At 41.2% G+C, this 19249-nt stretch overlaps 1 protein-coding gene and 1 long non-coding RNA gene across 2 annotated transcripts in view; both read left to right on the top strand.

Annotated features, from left to right (window-relative positions):
- The first annotated feature begins 326 nt into the window (after positions 1-326).
- Positions 327-16322, top strand: LOC138047317 (uncharacterized). Its single transcript, XM_068894115.1, has 2 exons — positions 327-1095; positions 15160-16322. Exons 1-2 carry the CDS (start codon positions 585-587, stop codon positions 15354-15356), a joined length of 708 nt encoding a protein of 235 aa, XP_068750216.1. The 5' UTR covers positions 327-584; the 3' UTR covers positions 15357-16322.
- A 2078-nt stretch (positions 16323-18400) lies between these two features.
- LOC138047318 (uncharacterized) overlaps positions 18401-19249 on the top strand; it is a 13422-nt gene continuing 12573 nt past the window's right edge. Inside the window, exon 1 of the long non-coding RNA XR_011131821.1 lies at positions 18401-18624. This is a non-coding gene — a long non-coding RNA (uncharacterized lncRNA). The remainder of the gene's footprint in view (positions 18625-19249) is intronic.

Here is a 19249-nt window from a genome sequence, read left to right as displayed (position 1 = left end):
AAGCCGATTAACGCTAATCTAAGATTAAAAATTAACCAAGAAGTTATTTCTCTACTCCCAAATGCTGTTCAACGCAGATTTTCGGCAGAACTTTACATGAGAAGACGTCAATCTTGAAAAACAAAAATAAGCAAAAGAAACTTTCACCAAAAAGTTGAAAACGTGAAACAAAAGTTTACGCTAATCCTGGATTAACTTAATCGGCTTTCGAGGAACCGGGCCCCGCACTGTACATTCCGCTTTGACAATTCATTTACCTTTGAGTGATACTATAAGCACATGATTATCCATGTGTGATAAAACCGATGGTTATATTGAGCCCGCTGTACCGTGGAAAAACCAAGATGGCGTGGTAACATGCAGCACATACTCAATAAAGATCTTACTCGATTCAAGAGAGTCTTTCTCGAGAACGCCAAAATCGAGCAGGCAAAAGAAAGGCTCTGCTAGCAGAGTGGTATGCGATGTGCAATAAACGCAATAAATCAAGTTGAATCATACGAAATACGACGTGGGTTACTTATGCGACAAAAGTGGAGCCCAACGTAGATGGGGCTGTGATACCCTGAGACACAAGACACGAAATGGCCGAAAAACTGCCGCGTACTCGCGTCAAACGACGTGGAAATAGGACTGTTATGACGAAACTAATGAATGAAGTGGATAGTCTTCTCAAGGCTGAACCGAGTGACAAGAAACGCCTGAAGGCTATTGCTACTTCCCTAAACGAGAAGTTAAATTTGGTTAAAACGCTCGACGAGGAAATAATAGAGAATTGCGCTGTGGAAGAGGTCGAAGCCGAAATAGAAGAATCGGATGAATTCAATACTCGGGTAATTGATCTATTGCGAGTCATCAATGAAGCGACTAGTTCAAAGGATAATAACACAGGTCTTTCGACTGTCCCAACAAAGAATATCAACGAAACTCGATCAAGTTTCGATCAAGTCTCTGGATCAAGTGGAACTTGGGCTTCTGAAAATAATGTTCAACTCCAATTACCGGGGAGCGCAACTTATGGTGGATTTCATTCTTTCAACGTTACTTCAAGTTCAGCTTGTCACGTTGAAAACATGCAATCATCAGGAAATTCAGGTATGGGTTCTCAATCAAATACTAACTTTAGCATAAACGCTAATTCAGTGGCTTATCAACTAAAAGCGAAATTACCTAAACTAGTGTTACCGAAATTTAGAGAAGTTACGCATTGGCAAAATTTCTGGGACAGCTTTAACAGCGCCATTCACGTCAATCCACATTTGTTTAATCGACAAATTCAATCACTTGCATTCACTGTTGGAAGGACAGGCAGCAAGATCGATTCAAGGGCTAACTAGGACTGAGGCCAACTACAATTTTGCCATCGAGGTAACAAACGCTTCGGCAGAGTGCGGAACATTATATCGACACATGCAGACTAACCCAAAATCACAATTATTGAAAGCTAACCGTTTTAAAACGGGTTCTTAGACTTAAATAATGTTTATCAGCGCTATTTGAAAAGGGTGCTTAGACTTAAATAATAAGGGAATAACATGACTTTTTGAGGGAATATTGTTTATTTGCTCCCGCGTAGTGTCATTTGCGGCCCGCGCGCGAAGCACGAGGGCCGCAAATGACACTACAAGGGGGCAAATAAACAATATTCCCGAAAAAAGTCATGTTATTATCAATAAACAAGGCCAAATGATAGTAATACAAGCTAAGTGAATATAACGAATTCAAAGGCACTTCAAATCATCATGTAAGTGTTGATTGAACAAGCTATTAAAGAATCAACTCAGTCCAGTGAACTTATTTAAAATTACCGAAAAAATGCGTAAAATCCTCTATAACTAATAGGCATATCATAAAGTTGAAGCAAGAACCAATCAACTGTAGGGCTGATAATGCATTAGCAGCCCGCTGCCAGTCTTTTGCGGTCCGCTGAGCGTGTGTCAGGGTTGTCGGAACAACAAGGAGATTTATTCCAAAAATGAACGTAGTTTCCACGAAGTAAAACTCTGAACAACACGTACTCAAGAAACTTACACGGCCTCCGCCAACTTGAATAAACACTGCTTCTGTCACACTTGACTAAACACGGCTAACGCCAACTCTCTTCGCTTGTAAAAAACTAGTTAAAACCTCCGCTTGGACTCGTCTACTTATATACTCTCACAATAAGCTTCTAGAACTTTCTAAAATAGTAATCAATCTAATTATAGAAAGATTACAAAACACACCGATTTAGAAACGCTTACGCACGAACCTAAAAATAAACAAACTACGAACTCTCGCGAAGCGTCTAGAAAGTAACGCTTGTCACGCAATGCTATTTTTCGTAACAGACCCTGAAAATTATTCAGCAGAAGTGGCCGGCTTGGTGGTGATGTGTCCAAAAAGGCTTGTGGTGTATGAGGCCACCAAAGCAGAAACAGCCACAAGTCAAAAAGGGACCTTGCCGAGTGCTGGAATATGTACTCACTAGATTAAGGCCTTTTACTGACACCTTGAAAACAATATGAAACAGAGAGTTACTGTATTGATATGTAATATATTTAATTGATTGAGTAAAAGGGGTAGCTCAGCCACACATTTTTTTTCTTTTCTTTAAATAAGCCCTCAGACCCCCAAAAATAGATGCCTGTGATCCTTGAGTGTGAAATAGTTATGCTATATTTTTTAAGTTCTCTGTGCGGTGTTGCTAGTCAAGCCTAACAATAAATACAGTCATTGTTATTTTTTAAGGTATGTTACAGGGCTTATGCTTTTAATTATTTTATGTTTCACACAGTGGAACAAAATGTGATCATATTGATCAGCCACAGGTTAGCTTATTTGTTTGTGTCCAAACTGCACAAAGGCAAAGAAACCAATATGGGGTTTGGGAGAGGATGGGGATTCTTAATTAAAACGTAGCGGTAGTGACAGGCTACAAACATCTTTTCCTCACGGGAGGATATTCTGCAAGGAACTGGAATCATTGCTTTGTCCTCAGTTGGTACAAAATATGAAGGAGTTGCCATGGAATAGTATGACGTTTTTGCATGGTCATACCTAACAGGGCATTGGACATGGTATTTACAATAACTTATCAGTTTTGCATTGTTTTGCTGTGATCCATTTTAAGTCTAGTCTATATATTACCTCGAGATCAAACATTGTTTGCCATGTCATGAAGTGTTCTGACACATCTGTCCTTCTGTGGAATGTTTGTTGAAGCTCTTTTTTTCCAGGCTTTGAAGTAATTAAGTACTTGGTTTAAGTTGGTAACACGTTGATCTGTTATTGACTGCAGTGGACTGTTATCTTTGAAGACATTCCAAAGCATTTCCCATTTTCATAAATTCTTGTGTCTTTCTGTACGTGGTGTTGTTTTCATGCAAAGCCATGTATTTGCAAACTCTTTCGGACAGAGTATTGACAGCAAGCTTTACCCTTATTTTATTTAAATTAATTATCAAGATGAACTTACAAGCGCCCTGATTAAACCGTATTTGTTGTTTGTTGATTTTCCCAAGCGGGTGAAATCTTGAAAATAGTTTTTTACTGTCGGTAAAATTGACTGCGGCGGGCGATTCGTCGCGAGCGATTTTAAGTGAGCAAGTTTGAAGTTCTGAAACGCTGCTATATCCAAATATATCCAGCTGGTTTTTTACTATGTTGTGCAAAAACTATCATTCTTAAACATATGTAAAATTTAGAGTGGAGTAATGTGGAGTACTCCTAAAAGAAGCAGCGGAACACGGCTTGGTTACGAAAAGCAAGACATACCTGCATTCGACACTGTCTTACTCACTCAAATTTAAGCAGCTTCCGACGAAAATACTTGAGTTATATTCCAACAGACAAAATAGTATTGAGTTTTGGGTCAAAAATATCAAAAAGGCCTTTAAGCGCTCGTGCCAGTCCTTCTCCGCATCACACATTGGACCAAGAGCGGACTGCTCGTTTCACCGCCCTATGTATAAGCGCCCTGCTCCCTATTTATTCCATGAGCGCTTGTTGGATATGAGATGATAGATAGCCAACGAGGCGCGTAGCGTCGAGTTGGCTTTAATCATCTCATATCCAACAAGCGCGAGTGGAATAATTGTTTTATTAAAAACGCACCCAAAATATAGAAAACTAGACTACAATAAAAATAAAAAGGCCAAAAAAATCACGCAGTTTTCCCTATACCCCACCCAAAATAAACGACACTGGACCAATCAATGTACATGAAAGCTTAGGGAGCTGGCCGCTGCACCCGATTAGGATGGCCGCTGCACGTCATACCCTCTTTATTGGAAAACGGAAATTACACACAAAGCGAGAAACATACGAAAATGCGTCTGCCGCCCGCCAGGAAAAACTCCTGAGGGGAAACCTGGTCCCTCCCGAAAGCAGATCCAGACTCTATTACAATCTCGAGGGAGTAAGATTGCTAACTACTCGACAACATAAAATCGTGAACGAAAGACCAACGACAGCGGAAGAAACGAAAACCGTTAGATAACGTACGTAATGAGACGAAAAAGATAAAAATTTGACTGTGCGGGAGCAGCGCCAGACTAGAATGGAACTGTCAAAACCGTGTGCTCCTAACTGTCGACGAACTAGCCTCGTTACCTTGGTAACTGTGACTTGTTTAGTGAAACGTGAAAACAGTAATTTTCTGCTAATCTGCGAACCGCAGAAAATAGCAAGTTTCCCCTATACCCCACCCGAAATAAACGACACTGGACCAATCAATGTACATGAAAACCTAGGGAGCTGGCCGCTGCACACGATTAGAATGAAGATAAAGTTAGTAACGGTGTACACATAAATAAAGTTAAATGCCTAATGCCCTGGAAACTAAGAGACGACTCTCGAGCGAATCTTCGGCGTAGCCGTCTTTAGCCGATTCGGAATTCCATCTACCATGTCGCTTTCAGTGTCGGTCTGGAACTCTGGCATTGGCCTCCTTGGTGGCACCACCCAAGCGAAATGAATGCAGCGAGATATCTGCGCCATTCATAAATTCTTGTAATCTACCAATTATGCTTCCCCGAGCCCTAGTGTAGCTGAGGGGTTTGTTCTGAATGATAAGCGTACCCCCTGTCTGGGCATGTACTAGAGGTCTAAATAGATAATGGGTACTATGGTCCAAATTGATAGGACCTACCCTCATGTACCTTTGTAGCTTATGTACTGGACACGTGACTTTGTTCGACCGAACTGTTAGACTTAAATGAGAATCAAAAATGGCCACGTCCCGAATTTTTAGTTGGGCGATCTCGCTGTACCTGAGAAACCCCGAAAACAGTAACAGTGCCATGGAAATGTCTCTACGTACAAGTAAGGTGTCACAGCTTTGATGTGCCAAACAGCATTCCTCAAGGGCATCGCTGGAAACTGGTGCTTTTTTGGAGACTGGATTTGGATGTTCCCTTTTTGCCTCTTCGATTAAGCTTTTGAGGAACGTATTTCCCATTGGATTTGGTACACTTGCGAGGTCGTGTACCCATTTAAGGGCACAATAACTAGATTGAATAAGAGAAGAAGATTTACAAGTGGCAGACAAATGTGCTATGAACAGTGAAACGTCTATAACGGAAACGTCTATAACACATTCAAGCCATTAAATCTAGGTCCAGAAATGCACATAATTAGATGCACGCTGATTTCAATAAGCGTCACGAAGTGTCCCCTTGCTCTTCTCCCCAACTTCAACGTCACTCATGTCACGGAATACGGACAAAATATGTCACAAAGTGTCCCCCAAATGCTGCTCTTTAAGTAAAGATTAACTTCTGCATTTACCCTAAGCTAAAAATAATGCTAACCTTTATCCTTACCTTGTTGTTGAAAATAGGTAGCAATTGCCTAGACTTAAAGGGACACTTCGTGTCGGATGTCAAAATTGGACGTGCATCTAATTAGGTGCATTTCTGGACATAAGTGGCAAATTCTACCCAACGTCTAAATTATAGGTATAGTTCACAACAGTCCCATCAGCCTTAGAATGAAGAGATGTTTTCTTAAGTACTGCAAGCAAACTTGGTTCTTCAAGGGACAAGGCTTGTTGTTGCAAATCTTTCCAGAAGCCTTGCTCAAATACATCAGTTTAAGTCTGTGAACAAAAAGGAGAATTGGAAATGAATGATAAATGGCAAACAGGCCGATCTAACGGCGCGCTGCCAAAAAAGAAGGCATAAAAAACCACCTGTGAGTAGATAGGTTATCTATTATGTGGACTGAGTAGCCACCAGTTCCCCGAATAGGGAATTGTACGTGACAATATTCATAGCCATCTGTGAATATCTTTCCAAAATTCACAGCTTCAAGGATAGCCGCCTGTGGGCATCCTGAGTTACCCCTTGACACCTATGGGCTAGTTAAGGCCACCTGTGGGCATTACCGCGGCTGTCAGGTTGATGGGTTCAACAGTTTCGTGTGAGCTACCTGTGGGCTGACATATTACAACTAATGGTAGCTGTAATCTATCAAATGGTGTAACAGCACCTGTGGGTATCCTAAATGATGAACAGATGCAATCAAGTTTGAAGGCACCTTGCGCAAAAACCACAAGGGGTTGTACAAAAATTCCTGTTAGAGATCCTTTCTCTGACAGGTTACCAATTGATATACACTGCAATCAGTCTAAAGGGAAGTTTCTCTCCAGTAAAGAGAGTGTTATGGGATCTCCCTGGCAATGTAGCTGGATGAATCCATTCTGGAATACCGACCCAATCAGTAATGCACTTAGCTAGATGAATGCCATCAGGGCACAAACTGGGCCAGAATGTGGACCCCCTCCATAAAGAAACCACCATAACCCAGTTGTTCTCACCCACCCAGTTGATGGCATAAGAATCTACCTCTTCGCAATGAGGATTCCAAAAACGTGAATTAAACCTAAGACACTTGGTGTTATAACTCGTTGCAAACCTGTCGACTGTAAAGGGGCCGGCCCCACATGGAATCAAGCCACTGAAAAATGTTTGGATGTATGCTCCAGTCGTTCCCATCTGAAATCTTGCTTAAGTAATCGGCTGTCTGATTTTGCTCCCTGGGGACCCAGAATGGACAGACTAGTATGTTAAACTCCTTGCTCAACTGTATCACTTCCACTACTAGACCCTGTAGGTCAGGTTTCCTACTACCCCTGGCTACAATACACACAATATTCTGATTGTCAGTGTACCATTGCAATTTGTGACCATGGAGGTGTTGTCCGATGACCAGAAGCATGTTGTGTACTGCCTTGAGCTCTCGCCAAGTAGAACTCTTAGCCCTCTCATTCTCTGACCAATGTCCCTGGCATACGAGCCTTTGTTGATTGGAGATTGCGCAACCCCCATACCCCTGGTCGGAGGCATCAGAGTAAACGAAAGTGTCAAAATGCTGCGGTTCTGAGAACATATTCTTACCATTCAGTGATCGCACATTAGTTTTCCAGTATTGCAACTCGGCCATGATATCAGATGTAATAGGTAACATAGAGTCCCAATGATTTCTGGTCTCTATTGCATAGTAAATATGTCGGGTGTATAAATAAACTGTTGAGCCAATTGCTCTGGACATAGAAACTATTTGACCCGCTGCCGCTTCCAACTGTCTGGCAGTCACTTTATTTGAACAAGCCGTAGTGTAAGCCAGAGTTTGTTCTAACCTGGATACCCGTGTTTCTGCCAATTACCGGCGTAATTGTCCTTGTCAAAATGATAAAGTCAAGTCTTGAATGGATCAGCGTACTGTGACATGATATGCAATGCCATGGCAAACGGTCCAGCTTACCGTACATTGCGTCATTGACGTGACACAGAGTTCATAGCGGTGTGAAATGGCTTATTTTATCTGAAAATGGTTAATCGAGAAGTGCAATGATCTAGCATAACGTTCATCAGCTTACCGTGATGTGAAACGGTTAAGGTGACTCCGAATTGCTCAGCGTGACCACAAATGGTGTAGTAGAAAAGGAAATGGTTTAGTGTCACAGCAAATGGTCTGCGCCAGAACCGCCAAAAATACAAAAGTGAAATGGACAAGTGAAAACCCGTTCATCATTCAGATAGGTCTAAACTTTGGCGCGAATTTGCCCGAACCAGGTTTGTACCGCTCCTTGCACTCTCAATTGAAGGGGTATTTACACGAGACCGGAACGCACTCAGACCGGTATGAGCTCGTCCCTGTCTCATGTAAATACCCCCTAACGTATTACTACCAGTATCCCCTCGTTTGCTCGACTCAGCGAGTCTTACTCCGTTAAGAGTCTTTTTTTATTTTTGCCTACTTTGATCAGTGCCGTAATATCAAGGAGTTATATATTTGGATCAAAGCAAACTGTACACAAAGGAAACATGCATGGGCCTGCACATGTGAACTGGTCGAGGCTTTTAATGAGAAAGAACCGAAAGAAAGACAACATGGACAATAAGGGATTGATCTAAGATACAAGAGCGAGAGCAAACAAAGAGTTACCGCTTTTAGGTGCAAGTTTTATTGAATGACCAAATTTCACGATATTGTCTATTACGCGAAATCCCATCTTGCCAAAATCCCTTGGCAAAATGAGGTTGAAGAATAGCTGTTGGAAAAACCTGGAAGTGGCAGGGGCTTGGGTGACTGGGGAACTTGGTTTGCTGGTGCACTCTTAAAATAAAAGCAGTGACGTGACGGCTGCCCATCATTTAGCCGCAGTTATTCGAATTTATGGAACTCAAAATAAAAATAGTAATGTGAAACAAAAGGATTGACAAATGCTGTTAAAAGGCATCATTTTACGAGACAGCTAACCGGCAGTTTGATCCATAGGAACCGTGATAAGACGATTCACTGTGGAAACGAGGCTGGTTATTGTATTTAATTTTAAATCACTGAGGTTCAAAGAAAGGCTTGAAACGAGAGACAAATATGCTCGGTTTTTTACAGAACCTACATTACTGATTGTCAGTGGCTGACTAAGATATCTTTCAAGACAAAACAAAAACACGGCCTACCCATGTTTCCTGTGCTTACTTTGCTTTGATCCAAATATAAAACTAGTTTACGAAATGTAAGAAAAATCATTATTCTCCATCCTGTCTTTCTTTCGGTTCTTTCTCATGAAAAGCGTGAGCCAGTTGACATTGGCCTGCCCATGTTTCCTGTGCGTAGTAAATTGCTTTGATCCAAATACATATATAACTTGTTGATAGAGCGAGTTTCAATTGAGTGTCGTAAAACCAAAACCAAAGTAATTACTTTGGCCAATCAAAAAGGACTGAGACAATCCCGCAAACCAATCAAAACTCGAAGTAATTACACGTAGCCGACACAAAGCGCGGGAAAATGTGCACGCGTGAGCCACGATTGGTTTTGGTTTCACTTCTGATTGGTTGAAAAAATGGCGCGAGAACTTTGAACCAATCACTGAGTGAAGTAATCATAAACCAAAGTAATTATCTAATTACTTTCGACACTCAATTGAAAACCGCTCTATCCCGGCAAATTATTAAAGTAGAAAAATTGCCAATCAAGCTAAACTAGGCGAAAATGAAAATAGATTCTTACCAGAGTAAGGATCGCTGAGTCGAGTAAATGAGGCGGTACTGGTAGAAATAAGCTGTTCCTTAATGTCCTTAATCGCGAGTGCGCGGAGCGGTACAAACCTCGCGCCAAAGTTTAGACCTATCTGAATGATGTACGGGTTTTGACGTAAGAACCCACATAGACTATTCCATTTCAAGCTTGACTTGTCCATTTCACTTTTGTATTTTTGGCGGTTCTGGCGCAGACCATTTGCTGTGACACTAAACCATTTCCTTTTCTACTACACCATTTGTGGTCACGCTGAGCAATTCGGAGTCAACCTTAACCGTTTCACATCACGGTAACCTGATGAATGTTATGCTAGATCATTGCACTTCTCGATTAACCATTTTCAGATAAAATAAGCCATTTCACACCTCTATGAACTCTGTGTCACGTCAATGAAACAATGTACGGTAAGCTGGACCGTTTGCGATAGCATTGCATATCATGTCACAGTACGCTGATCCATTCAAGACTTGACTTTATCATTTTGACAAGGAAAATTACGCCAGTCGTCTTTGGCACTGACCAATTCTGTGTTAACTGCGATGATTGCATAAGGTGACTGATCTATTTCATTAAACACTTGACCACTCGTGTTTTCACTGAGTCAGTTCACCAAGGTTATCTACACAGTTTCTGAATTGTATAAACAATTTAAACGGAAAGTATAGTCTAGAAAGGGTTTCTCTAAATTACTAAAACGTTTCCCCAGGAATTCGAAAATAATTGCCGTTTTGTCCACTTCCCTGTTAAAATGTGACAAGAGCACTTTGAAGTTGCCTCTTTCGTGACTTGGAGAGCGCCATCTTGCCATCTTGCGAAACCGTGAGTGACCTAAAGGCGCGTTTCGAGGAGAGATTGTCGATGTTTTGTTTGTTTAAAAACGAATCATCGAAGTACGTCACGCGAAAAGAAGTGCTGACGTTGCCAGGGAAACCATCACCGCCGGAACAGCAGCATTTAACCCTCGTGAGCCAAATAAAAAGACGACAGCGACTGCTAGTTCAGGAGCAAAGGACACGGTCATGCTGCAGACCGCATCGGCTGTCGCACGAAGCGAAAATGGCTCAGCGACGACAAGAGTAAAGATTCTCTTTGATAGCGGAAATCAGCGGCCGTACGCAAGCGATAATCTCAAGTCAAGGCTGGGACTGAAGTCCGCAAGGACCGAAACTCTCTACCTAAGCGCATTTAGCGAAAAGTGCGAAGTTGTTTTCTTATATGGCTCGACAACCTCAGCGAGGAAGCAGATAAAATTTCCGCGCTTAGTTTCTCAACCCTCTGCTCATCCCTCCCGTCACGAATCCACGTGAACTGGCATCCATATACTTACATGGGCTTAAATCGTTAACGGCGAAATCGTGCGCGGAGACTTTGGTCCCACTGCAATCAATAGCAAATTTGGTTGGATATTGTCAGGTCCAACAGAAACCGCTATCGATTCCGGAAGAACCGTGAAAGACCTCATTATCTCAGGAAGCAGCACCTGCTTTTTCGACGCCACCCAGGACACCTTGTCGACACTTTAAAACAGTTCTGGGAAAGGGAGTCAATTGGAATCCGGGGAGAATTAGACATCAGACAGTCGAACGATTGTTTTAACGAAAATGTACGTTTTACTGGTGAGCGTTAGGAGGTGGAACTGCCTTGGAAGAAGAACCATCCAGTGATATCAAGTGACTATGAACCATGCCTCAGTCGTCTGAATTGTTTACAGCGAAAAATGTTAAAGGAACCAGAAGTGATACACGAGTACAATCAGATCATCGAGGAACAAGTGAACAAAGAAATTGTGTAAAAAGGTCGCTACAGAGGAAAACAAGACGAAAGGAGACGAAAGAGTGCATTACGTTCCCCACCATGCTGTGATCCGAAAAAATCGCGAAACGACCAAGCTGAGAATTGTGTATGACGGATCAGCCAAACCAACCGGACGTAATCACTCTCTGAACTATTGTCTTGAAACCAGGCCTAATTATAAACCACAGTTGTTCGACAAACTTGTTAAATTTCATTGGCACAAGATTGGTCTGATAGCCGACCTCGAAAAGGCCTTTCTCATGATTGGAATCAGGGATATGGTAAGATTCCTGTGCATGGTTTAAGGATCCGAGAAATCCGAACTCTGAGGTCCTGAAGAATTCTCTTTATGTCGATGATCTTGTAACTGGAAAAGCCAGTGTAGCGGATGCTCTGGAACTTTGCGAGAAATCTAAGTCTTTTATGCAGCAAGGTGGATTCAACTTACCAAAATGGAGAATCAAATTCAAGGACAGTGCAAGAAGCGATCAATCGATCCGTTGGCCGCGTGGAACCAGCAGTTACAACCAATGGCGAGAAGTTCATCTCCGAAGAAGACGAGTTATATGCAAAGGCTACTACAGGACCTCCCATCAGTGCTAACAGCACCGCCGGCAATGCCACCGTCGAGTTCTTAGGCTCTGTTTGGAACACAGCAACCGATTAGTTCATAGGCAGCCCAAGCTCGCGTCACTACAGACAGCCGTTGAGAATTTAAACGCGTTGTAAGACTTTGTATGGGAAATAAAATACAGTCGATTATGAAGCCTAAAAATTGCTCAATTTAACGTTCATTCAATAAAATGAATCAAAATGACTCACCTCTGGGGTATTCCTGTGCCTTTTGGAGTTTATTTCACAGTTTCGGGAACACTTACCCCATCCCCACAGCGGCTTCTCGTAACAGCTCCATGGTTACGAGAAGCCGCTGTGGGGATGGGGTAAGTGTTGTAATGACTGTACCTCATCAGGTGGAGTTAATTTGACCTCGGACCCAAGCTCCGTGTCTCGCGCGGCGATCAGTAGCAGTTAAAAGCTATCGTGGAAATCGAAGCAGAAAATGCTCATTTCCAGCCAAGTGCGTGGGGATTTTTGACTACGAAACATTCATGGAGGTTCGCAAATCATGTGGCTTTAGCTTTGCGTGAAAAAATCTTGGCTGGGATGGATTTTCGAGTTGCAAATCGCCTCTGAGCTGACAAAGGTCGAAATCTTAGTGTGCAGCCTTGACCTCGTCTTAGAACATTGAAAACACGGACTTCCCGAAACTGTGAAATAAACTCCAAAAGGCACACAGGAATACACCAGAGGTGAGTGTTTTGATTCATTTTATTGAATGAACGTTAAATTGAGCAATTTTTAGGCTTCATAATCGACTGTATTTAATTTCCCATACAAAGTCTTACAACGCGTTTAAATTCTCAACGGCTGTCTGTAGTGACGCGAGCTTGGGCTGCCTATGATTAGTTCAAGTTCGATTTTGCAAAGCTATCAGGACAAGCGAAGTTACTTCCGACTACAAAGCGATCACTTTTAAAGGTTTTTGCTAAGATATTTGATCCTCTAGGACTGTTGAGCCCGTTCACTCTTCTGTGGAAGGTTTGATTTCAAGAACTTTGTAACAAAAGTCCCGACTGGGACGACCAGTTAACCGAAGAACAACTGAAAAAGTTGAATTCACTTATATTGGAGCTTTAAACTGCGAACAGTGTCTGCATACTGAGATGTTATTTTAGCATTTCAAGCAACATCGAGTGAACTCGTAAAGAATCCACCTGAAACGACGCACGTTCTAACAACGTCTGAAGAACATTCAACGGAAATCAGTCCTTACCAAATTTCAACTGCCAACGATTCAGCAGTCTTCATTATCTGTTTTGAGTAATTGCGTATGTCTTGTGATTCGTCAGCAAAGTCAAGAGATGTGTGACGAAGGAAACGAATGCCACTGCGGGAAAAGTAGCAGATATCGAAGATAACCGTGAACTGAATTCTGTTTTCCAAGCGCATCTACAGAATCCACATTGAGACCACGACGAAGTGCAGCAGGTGTACGAGAAGTGATTTGCAGATTAAGATGAGATGATTCGTCGAATTCCTGAATAGAGTTTGTTCACTTACGTGGCACAAACCAGGTGGTGTGTCGCGTAACTTTACGTTTGCTTTATGTATTCGTTTAGTTGGATACGTAATTCAATTTGACATTTGATTTTCCTTTGATTAACACTATAAGCACATAATTATATGTAATAGGAGAAAATAGTTGTAGTATTATTCAAGAGTCGGGTCTTGTATGCTTTGTGCAATTAACGAGGTTTACTTCTACGACAGAAACATTTGTCATAACCACTTAAAACCTTCAAACGACATAAAAGAAATACAGCAAAAGGAAAGAGAAGCGTGGATGGACACAAATGAACACGATTGAAACGGATTGCATTTGGGTAATTTTGAACTTGAAAATAGCCTGCCCGATGTTTTTCAAGTTTATGGCTAAGGTCGTTTTTGCACAGAATCATATTGTTTGTGATGGAGCAATAATTGTATCAGTAAAGGAATTCCACATCACCATTTTAGAATTTGAAACGTGTGATTAGCTGAAGATTTTCCCCTAAACACCCTAAAATAACGTGACATAGCCCCTCCACTACCAGAAGAAAGATTTGCGAGTTGACGTTCGAGCGTCAGCGTCATCTCTTTGTCAGAGTGAATAGCACCAGCTATTCCAAATTCGAGTTAACGTTCGTAACGTCAGTTCATAAATCTTTGTAACGGCGGTTAATTTGCCTTTATCAACTGGTTTGATAAAAACAATTTTTTTGTTTTAGAGCAGTTTTCAAATGACTCTCGAAAGTAATTACACGATTGAATTTGCTACGCTCAGTGACCATTCGCCTAAAAATCTGGCGCCAGTTTATTAACCAATGAAAAGGAAACTAAAACCAATCGCGACTCGCATGGTCGATTTTTCCCGCGCTTTGAGCAAGTTACACGGAGTTGCTACGAATTTGGATTGATTCATTGGGCTATTTGCACCTGCTGTGGTTACTTTGGTATTTGTTTTACGATACTCAATTGAAAACGGCCGCCCCGAGCGGCTAACGGGACCGCTTTAATGTAACATCATACCGCGTATGCTCGATAAGTTTTCTTCAACTGAAACACGGATTGTAAAAGCATCTTATATCATTAATCGAATTAAAAATTCTGTCCTTTTCTCTGAAGGAAAGAAACACCGACGTTTTTGCCGGGCTCTTGTCCCTTACTTAACAATTATTCCTCGAGCCCGAATGGGCTCTGAGTCAATAGCCCATGAGGCCGAAGGCCGAATGGGCTATTGACTCAGAGGCCATGAGGGCGAGAGGAATAATTGTTTTAGTAAAATCCAACTACTTGGTCAAAAAAATATCTAGACAAAACATCTTTCGCTAGTGAAAGCTAGACTTTAATTGTTGTTTTGGTTTTCAAAGCCGGCGCTTTTCGCTACTAGTGGGCTATAACAAATAGCCTACTAGTAGCTCAGCCAATCAGAACGCAGCATTGATAATAGACCACTAGTTGGATTTTACTAATTGATGTTATTCTGGGAAGTGCCGGTTCAACTTCTGGTTTTGCTTGCAAACAGCCATTTGCCTGTTTCCTGCCAGTTGGGATTCAGTCTTAAAATTTGTTTTCTTTTTTCAATAATTCGTTTTGTTGACCCAGAAAAGCCTTTGACGGGAGCTGTCAACTGAGTACACATTTGAATTCACATCCCAGCTCTATTTTTTTTTTTTTGGTTAACTGTTTAAAAAAACTTATCTTAATTCTTCCGTTTAAATATCTTTGCTTTAGCTTCTACACCCGGTGGATTTAACTTTACACCAGTTGATAACAGTGCGGCTGCTCCGGCAATGTTCAACTTCGCCGGCGGGGCTGCCCAATCGCAGCGAAATGTCATGTTTACCACCGGAGTGGGCAGTGATCTTAGTAATCCAGGAATGGGCCAGAGGAGGTTCAAGAAAGCTATTAGACGCACTGCTAAACGTTAGCGACAATGCCCTAACCACAAAGTTGCAATGTGAATGGACTGTTGTACACAAACCGAGTACGAACGAAACGTTACGAGACTTTCTCGTCTCTTACCTGATCATACCCGACGGGTTAGTGAACGTACGACGTTACTCCAATCTGTCCCGATGACATTAACCTTCGGACAAAATAATCGAACACTATAAACGGCGACGCGTATTTGATGGACGTTTGAAAAACGGAAAACGCGTACAAACGGTGATGCGCCGCTTGGACGCCTCGTTCACATAGAAGAAATAAATAAAAAGATAGCGCTTATCGCCTCATCACTGCGACCAATTTAACGTCAAGGACGAAGATAACATACCAAAGACATTCATCGAATTTCTTACGATTATTATTTCGACAATGTTTTTTTGTGGATTGTGAACTAGTGTGCCAAATTTTCTGTAAGAGCGTAGGTGTGCTTTGTATATGTTGTTGCGTGCCTGGTTTTTATTGCTAGCTTAAATTGATTCATCCACAAGGAATAGCTCCTCAAAACGAGACCGCGTGAAGTAGAAGTTACCAGCAAAATTTTTTAACTGCAGACGTCATGTGGTACAGTATCTGGACTGAACTACGTGGCGAACGCGTGCACGTTTCGTTCGATTATTATTAAATTTCGTCCTGAGAGTTTTAATTTTTAGCCCGTTTTGCGTGGCTTATTCTTGCACAGAAGAGCTTGTAGAAGGACAATAATAGTGAATGGTTTCCACAGGGAATAGAAATATCTGTAGCGGTAAAAATTGTACTCCGGGGAAATCGCAAAGTGTAATTATTTCATCCTTTATTTAATTTCGTGCGTAGTCATTTATTTTTTGCTCGTCGTCTCTGGTCTTTGGGGTGGTTTTCCACTTTGCTATAAAAACACAATTGATTTTATTCGACATCTTTTGAATTTGTAAACATTTAATTATTATGCAATAAAATGTATATTTCATCTTTCTACTGCGCAATTTACTTCAACTGGACACTTCCCAACTTCAACTTTATTGAGTTTCTCATTGGGCTAATTTTACTTGATGGTTGTGAATGGAATGGATACTCGCTACGTTTTGTGTATATATAGTGCCAAACGATCTTTACTTACTTAAGTTTTGCTTTGGGGTCACCTAGTCTCCTTCGCAGCTCTTTTTTGGTTGTCACGCCACGCTGACATGTCAGCGAAATGTCAGTTTGAGGGATGGCCATGACTGTTGACTAAGCACTGGAGATCAGTGCCTAACCCAGCAGTTATTCTCTGCCTAAACAGAGTATTCTTTACCTTCCAAAGCGGGTTAACGCTGAAGTTGTCTTGTCACGAAACATCACCAAAAGGTTACACCTTTTTATGTGTCACGAAGTGTCTCAATTTAATTTGGATTATCCATTCTTTTCATAACCTTTCCTTGGTAGGCCACTTTGGAAAATATCGTAATACTCTTTGTTAATGCTCTATCTCGAGTCTCGTTGGAGCATCCGAACCAGCAAGAGGTCGTAGGTGAAGCACTCGGATTTCTTCCGAGTATTCCCGAGTCCCCATCGATAAATTTAATTAATATGTTCAAGTTGATAATTGTTTGAATCAAACAATGACACACCTTTAGTTCATGGACTTTATTTTTCCTAGTGAGTACAATCAGTAAAAGGGAATTAGGAGTTTAAAACGACGACGGTCACGGCAACCTCTCATTGGTTAAGAGGAAAAATAAATCGTGCTGCGCGTGCGGCACGCACTTGAGGACGTTCGCGCGAAAATTTTTCAACATTGATTTTTTTCTGAAACTTTTACCACTGTAAGATGATGAGTTAGTTATGTCAGAAATGTAAAAAAAATGGGGGGTCACCGACTTCGTTTTGGAGAGAACATGCCCGGAAAAACACCCAAAATGTGACAAAATCAGGCTTCGTTAGCGAATAAGGCCAGTGTCTATAAACCCAAATATATTGCAATTAAATCTTTGAAGTGAAATCTTCTCTGCCAAATATTGTTTAAGTGGACTTATTAAGTGAATTTAGTCAACTGGTGAGGTTCCTTAAAGATCAAGTTCGCATTTAGCCACCACAGTTTCACTCGCCTTGCAGCCGCAAGATGGCAAGATTTGATGTCCCGTGAGCAGAAATCTTGAATTTTTTTTAACTTCCCACATTGATTTTTTGTTCATTTTTGGACAAAGTGGAGATAATTGTAAATAAAATCCGTTTCTGCAAAGAAAAATAGGGGTCACCGAACGTCCAAGACCGTTAAATCCAGGCAAAGCTATAGCAATGGCCTTTTGCCCTATCATTTCTCATTTTATTACTTAGCGCGCGCGCTCGTGTATGACGTGGCGTGTGCATTTGCGAGCGCAGTAAGGATGCGCAGAAACAATTGGCGCGAACGTCCTTAAGGGCAGTGCCTACTACTGTTACTGCGCATACGTTCTGCGCATCTCGAGGTACTCGGATTTCCTATTGGCGGTGGTTATTAATACAGGGATATTTTTGCGCGGCTCAAAACTATGCGGAGAAAGCAGAACTTAGCAAGTGCTCTTGGTATCCAAAAAGAAAATTGGGGGTAACCATGCATTTTTAAGAGGTAATGAAGCTTCAATTTGGCAAAGAACGCCATACGTTGCTTTGTATTTTAAAGCTTTTTTTACAAATATTGTTGATTACTTATCTTCGAAAAATGCGTGGTTACCCCCAGTTTTCTTTTTGGATTTTAATAATACATAAAGGTTTCCCGCTCATATTTTATCTATTACTTGTTAAGATCTGCTTTTCCCGCATATGCAGGAAACCGCGCAAAAATACCTTTGAATTAGTAGGCACCGTCCTTAAGCTCATATTTTTGCGGTACTCTCTCTGCGTAACAACGACGTAAAATGACTAAAATCACCAAATTTGAGGTTTTGACGATAACGTGATACAGGTGGGGAACTTATCTCGAGGTAGGCAAGCAAGCAAGCAAGCAAGCGAGCTTATGATTGGCCAAAATCCAAGAAAATTGCGGATGTAGTTAACAACCTAAAGGTCTTAAAACACGGGACACAATTTACTTAACAAACGCAATTAAAGTTTCACCATCGGATTTAAAGATCGCCTGACAGTGCGAGTGAAGTAAACATGAATGTAGTTCTTAGAAAGCTCGTTTTTATTGTCATCGCTTCAGCAGTTTTAGCACCAAGTTTGATCGTCGCCAGAAGTACGTATTCAAGAGAACTTGGGCCCCCATGGTTTTATTGGTCTGGAAGACGAAGGGAAGCTGATGTGTTTCCAAAAAAGGTATTTCATTAAAATAGAACATTTGTTGTGTCGTTTTGGTTAAAACGAGGAAACGGATCAACCTTATATGGAGAGGAACTTGAAAAGCTGAAGGCAGAAGGAGATGATCAATACTTCATCTAAGAGTTTCTAAAATCTCAAAAAAGGTTCAGTTCGTTACTTTGCTTCCTCTTTAAAATAAGGGTACTTTTTAAAAAATATTTCTTGCTTATTAAATTGTGACAAATTGTTCTTTTAAGGTTGGTTTTGCCGTGAAATTGAAGCACCTTGATAGAACAGAAAAACTGAATTAGTTTCGTTGACTCTGATTTTTATTAATTGCTTCCCTCTGTACATTTTAGTTCTGTTCTTGTTTAATTTGATCCACCGACAACTTCATTGCTTTTTAAATTATTTTTTTTAGAGTTTAGATTAACTTAGGTATTCGTACTTGAAGACCAAGAAAAATTACTTTGAGAGAGCTTGAGTTTTTGCTCACTAAACCTATTGTTTTGTAGCGTCGTCGTTGCCGTCGGCGTCGTTGTTTCGTAAGCTTCCTAATTAATATATTACAGATGACGTCAAAATGTGTTAAGAACAAAATAGTGGCACACGAGGCCACGGCCGCCGGAGTGTTTCAGTGTTC

The sequence above is a fragment of the Montipora capricornis genome, chromosome 4 (assembly GCF_036669925.1).
Source record: "Montipora capricornis isolate CH-2021 chromosome 4, ASM3666992v2, whole genome shotgun sequence".
Lineage (NCBI taxonomy): Eukaryota > Metazoa > Cnidaria > Anthozoa > Scleractinia > Acroporidae > Montipora > Montipora capricornis.
Note: the sequence above shows the minus strand (reverse complement) of the source record. Positions and strands in the feature narration are given on the sequence as shown.

Excerpts from the sequence above, each read along its gene's own strand:
- LOC138047317 (XM_068894115.1), top strand. The coding sequence starts at position 585 with ATGGCCGAAAAACTGCCGCGTACTCGCGTCAAACGACGTGGAAATAGG. Across the intron at positions 1,096-15,159 it reads GCAATCATCAGGAAATTCAG|CTTCTACACCCGGTGGATTT; the intron begins GTATGGGTTCTC and ends TCTTTGCTTTAG.